The sequence below is a fragment of the Etheostoma cragini genome, chromosome 20, assembly GCF_013103735.1.
Source record: "Etheostoma cragini isolate CJK2018 chromosome 20, CSU_Ecrag_1.0, whole genome shotgun sequence".
Classification (NCBI taxonomy): Eukaryota; Metazoa; Chordata; class Actinopteri; order Perciformes; family Percidae; genus Etheostoma; species Etheostoma cragini.
In genome coordinates this window covers 13,356,525-13,361,139 of record NC_048426.1, presented here as the reverse complement: position 1 = coordinate 13,361,139, position 4,615 = coordinate 13,356,525, and the positions used below count along the sequence as shown (strand labels likewise).

General features: G+C 44.0%; 1 protein-coding gene across 1 annotated transcript; it reads right to left on the bottom strand.

Moving 5' to 3' along the window:
• Positions 1–280: 280 nt before the first annotated feature.
• klf11b (Kruppel-like factor 11b) lies at positions 281–3,907 on the bottom strand. The gene is made up of 4 exons (XM_034858282.1): positions 3,691–3,907; positions 2,598–2,876; positions 1,094–2,057; positions 281–850 (listed from the first exon to the last, which is right to left on the bottom strand). The coding sequence occupies exons 1-4, from the start codon at positions 3,727–3,729 to the stop codon at positions 549–551; spliced, it is 1,584 nt and encodes a 527-aa protein (XP_034714173.1). The 5' UTR covers positions 3,730–3,907; the 3' UTR covers positions 281–548.
• Between the last annotated feature and the right edge of the window lie 708 nt (positions 3,908–4,615).

Below are 4,615 nucleotides of genomic sequence, written 5' to 3'. Positions count from 1 at the left end.
ATATCGGAAAGGTCACAAAATGCACAAAGAATGACTTAATGACGTAATCTTTTTTATTACAAATATGTATTAAATAATATGAAAAGTTAGACAGGGAGATATAATTGAGGTATAATCATAGTATTGATGCTTAATATTCTTATTTACATTATTTTTCATGTTTTCCCTAATATGACAAATAAATGAATTTCATAGTACAACAAACAATACATATATATGTGTATATGTATATGTATGTGTATGTGTATATATCAGTATCAACACGAACATAGAGAAAGGGTTGTAGGAAGGGTAGAGAAGGTGAAATGTATAAGACAAACTTCCTACAAAAGCTTTGGCAACAGTGCATTAATATTATCAATTATATCGAAGTAAACAAAAATAATCCCTTAAAGAAAATGTACAAATGAGCAGTAAAAAGGAAAAAAAGTCCAGTGCATGTTTGTTCTTTCATTCCCATGAGTAAAATAGCAGCAGCCTTGTGTGCTTGGCTGCTTCCTGTGTCCCTGTGGTATCTTGGGAGTGGGGAGGATGGCAGTGTTTATTGTCTACTTTGAGCTGGCAGGTACCAGCATGCTTAGTGTGGCGAGGCCAGGTTTTGAGGGAATTGTTTTGCCAGCAGCCATTTTGTTCAGGCTCCTGACATCAGCCTGCCACGAGGGAATTTTCTTTGTGGACATATGGCGGCGGGCGTGTTTGGTGAGATGATCACTGCGCATAAATCGCCGGTCGCACACAGGACACACAAATTTTTTCTCACCGGTGTGTGTTCGCCGGTGACGGGAGAGCTCGTCAGAGCGGGCAAACCTCTTATCACAGCCGTCCCAGCTGCAGCTGAAAGGCTTCTCACCTAAGAGAGGGAAACAGGGAGTAGGGAGTCAGCAAGTGAATCACAGTATAGTCACCCAAACTACACACATAGCACTGTCTGAGAAACAACAATGAGCTCACTCTCTTCCCATCTACAATAACAAGGCCAAGAAAGGAATGTTTTACAAACAGGATGCAACACTTATCTGTGGTCCCATTTTATTCCACATCCTCACCAGTATCAACCAAATCACACACTAAAAAAAAAGCAGTAAACCCTCACCGGTGTGTGTTCTTAGGTGAGCCTTGAGGTGTGAGCTCTTAAAATATGTCTTCCTGCAGCCCGGGAAGTTGCAGACATAGTTTCTCCTGCGGGAAAAGTCCATCTTTGTTATTGTTGTACCGCCAGTGGGTCCCGCTGGCACATACACAGGGGCTGGGGCAAGAGGTAGTAGCTTGGTGTTGCCTAGGGTCATGACAGTCTGAGGGCAGTGAGGGGCCTGAGAGACAGAGGATTGGGGGAGAACCAGCATCACCGTGCCCTGGGGCATCGCTGAGCCCACGATGAGGGACTGCTGGAGAGGGGTGCCATTAGCTGAGGCGGGCTGGGAGAGTATGGGCGTGGTGGTGGTCCGAATCCCATTACTGGATGTCTGAACCGCACCAGGGATGAAGGCTGAGATTATACCAGATTGGCTGCTGACAGGGAACATCTGGCAAATGATTTGAGGGCTGGGGATTGAGTGTGGGGACAGGGTTGCAGGGGCAGAGGGAGTGGCTGGGCTGTTTTGCAGTTGAATATTGACAGGAGTGGGGGTGGAGACACTGTTCAAACATGAATTTGAGGGACTGGCATTCTGCTCGGTTCTAGAGGCAGATAATGTGGGTGTGAGAGGAGCGGGAGGAGATGGGGGTGTGGTTATCTGCTCAGTCTTTGTAATGCATTGCTGCTGCTGGCAGACCGTTGCAGCCGTTACTGTGTCTCTAGTATTCTTTGGATTGGGGGCCACTGGAATGCGGTGTTGGCAGGGGGTGTTGTCTGCGGTGTGTCGGATGACGCTGGTCGCCATGGCTCTGCAGGGCTGTGGCGGAGGGGGGAGGGAGGTGGTCTTTTCAGCAATGGGTGCCAGGACAGGTTGATGGAGCCAGGACCCACAGTGTTGTGAGGACACAGCCAGACTAGAGCTTGACTGGAGTGCAGTGCTGAATGCCTCAACAAAGCTGGGGCTGTGAGGGGGAGTCATACACTGGAAAGAGAAGGGGAGAGAAGAATTAACCCCAATGCTATTGTAATAAGTGTGTGTTTCTCTGGTTGTACAGAAAAAAGTGTTTTCACAGATATGCCACACAGGTGTCAAGCAGGTACACACATGACTCACTCTGAGCTATTAAGAGCTATAAACTGGGATTTTTATGACCCTGCCTCTACGAGGAGCAACTGTGTCTGAAGGTTAAACCACCTACCAGTATCATGACTTTTCTCCCTGTAGCACCTGTCACCTGCCCTACTCTCATGTCATAAACCATGGTCCCACAGTTATCTTTACACATTCACATCAAAAAGGTCATGGGATTTAATGCCAACCTTGACTATCAGGAATGTTTACTAATTAAACATCAGTGATCTATTAAGTCCATCTAATCAAATTAAGTAAGCTGTGGGTTCACACAGCTCTGTGTAATTTCAGTGCCAGCTTTTATTAAGAGGGGGTAGACCCTGAAGTTGCTAAACTGACTTACATATTAGCCATTTGGTTGACACCAGTACAGCAGGATAAGTCACTTACCAGGGAGGAGAGGGACACAAAGTCCTTTGGGGGCTCTTGAAGTTCCGATGGCATGAGGGAGTCACAGGAATCCGAAGCGGGGGTGAGGGGTCTGGGCTTGCAGGGGTTTGGCCGGCTGGTGCCGAGGAAGTGGCCCTGGCCCCAAGAACTCATACACACCAGTGCTTCAGCTGCCTCCAGGTCGGTGTACTCCAGGCCACAGGTTCCCCTTGGGTAAGACTGTTCACTGTCATGCCTCCTTCTCTTTGAATTGGACGCACAATGGTCCATATACTCCGTCTGAAAGGAATAATAAATAAATCTTCAGATAAAAATAGTATTGACACATCATTGGGCCCTCTGGGTTCTTTAACCTGCATAGTTTGCTTTGTTGATTCCACTTTGATACTGATCTGATCATGGCATACATGTAAACAAAGGGAAGGTTTCTATTCTATTGAACAGAATGTTAGAAAAAACAATCTATTTCCAGTTATCTGCTCATCACTGTTCCCCAATCTAAATTCCTAGCCAAACTGGGAGGGGTCTTGGGGACTACACTCCTGCCCAGCACGCACTGCCTTTGGCTAAGAACCAGGACACCTCCCATCGCCGAATATAGGCTAGACCAAACAGTGACGTGCTGCCGACATGAGCCCTGCGAAATCCCCATAAAGCGGTTTGCATCAGGAAGTAGGCTTATTACGTTATAGCCTACCTATACATTTTTACAGTAAAAACAAAAAACAACAACAACATATTACTGATCCTCCACAAAACTCAACTAGATTAAACAATTTGTCAACACTGGCAGGCTTCCGTAATTATTTAAATCCCATTTTAGATTACGTACAGTAGGTTATTAGTCTTTAAAGAATGACAATCAAAATTGCTAAATTAATGTGTGATGAAAACAGATGTTTACGTTGTAATTTAACATGGTTAATTTGGTACCACTTGGACGTGACAATATATAATTAACAAAATTGTACAGAAATGTGGAATTTAGCTGATGACTTAGCTTTAGTTTACGTAAATAAGTGAATGTTACTGGACAGCAAAATAAATGTCGCGCCTAAGCTAAAGTTAGAGTTTAAAAAATGCCTTAACTTACCCCGTTTGAGTCCATCTCTGTAAATTTTCGCGCTGGCATTGAGGAATAAAATGTCTTAATATCACTTTTTTGTTGTCAAAGCCAGTACAGAACAAAGAGACGGCGGTTGCCAGTGCTGCTGCCTGTACTGGGGTTGGGTTGAGGTCGTCTTTTTCTCTGACTGGCTCCCCTTTTCTCTCAGCTGTGTGTGTAAAACATGGGAAGGAGAAAAAAAGAAAAACAAAACTCTCAACACGCACTGGCGGGTGGCAACACTTGGCCAATCACAATTGAGTGTGTGCGGAGCGTCAGCCAATGGAAGAGCAGAGAGCGCGTGAACAGTGCGTGCTAGCTGGACGGTTGGAGGAAATGGGGTGCGTGGCCGTTGGTGGGCGTGGCCTTAAGAGTCAGCAGTGTCAGTGTAAACCCGATGAACTGCCATCCGCTTAAGTAGGGAAAAGGTCGATCGAGTCTATGCTGCGTTCAAGGGATATGGGAATAACCTGCTGGAAACGACCCGACGGCTCGATGCAACATCCTATAATGAATCATCCGAAATAGAAAATTATTTTTATATACATACTTATTTATTGTAGGGATATAATTAATATATTTTCATAAAGATAAATTGCAATTAAAGCTAAAGTGCCAGGACTAGTACACATCATCACAAGTGACAAATAATCTCAACCAAATGTCTTTTTCTATTCATATGGCAAAATCACAAAATGATTTACTGTATTGTCACTGTATGTTTGCATAGAATGTTCTATAAAAACTAAGGGAATTAAGTGAAAATAATTTACTTAAAAGTTGCTTAGTTTTACATAGGTGGTCTGCTTATATGGATTTATATGTAAGTGTGTAGCCTAATGGTTGCACTGCATTTTTTTTTCTTAATTTTTTTAAATAAAAGAAAGAATATTTAAGGTTCACGTCTAGCTGA

What these genes read in the sequence shown, in the direction of transcription:
- klf11b (XM_034858282.1), bottom strand. Translation starts at nt 3,729, where the DNA reads ATGCCAGCGCGAAAATTTACAGAGATGGACTCAAACGGG. An exon ending in TTGTGTCCCTCTCCTCCCTG is followed by an intron (nt 2,058 to 2,597) that starts GTAAGTGACTTA and finishes TTCTCTTTCCAG; the next exon opens with TGTATGACTCCCCCTCACAG. An exon ending in TCACCTAAGAACACACACCG is followed by an intron (nt 851 to 1,093) that starts GTGAGGGTTTAC and finishes TCCCTCTCTTAG; the next exon opens with GTGAGAAGCCTTTCAGCTGC.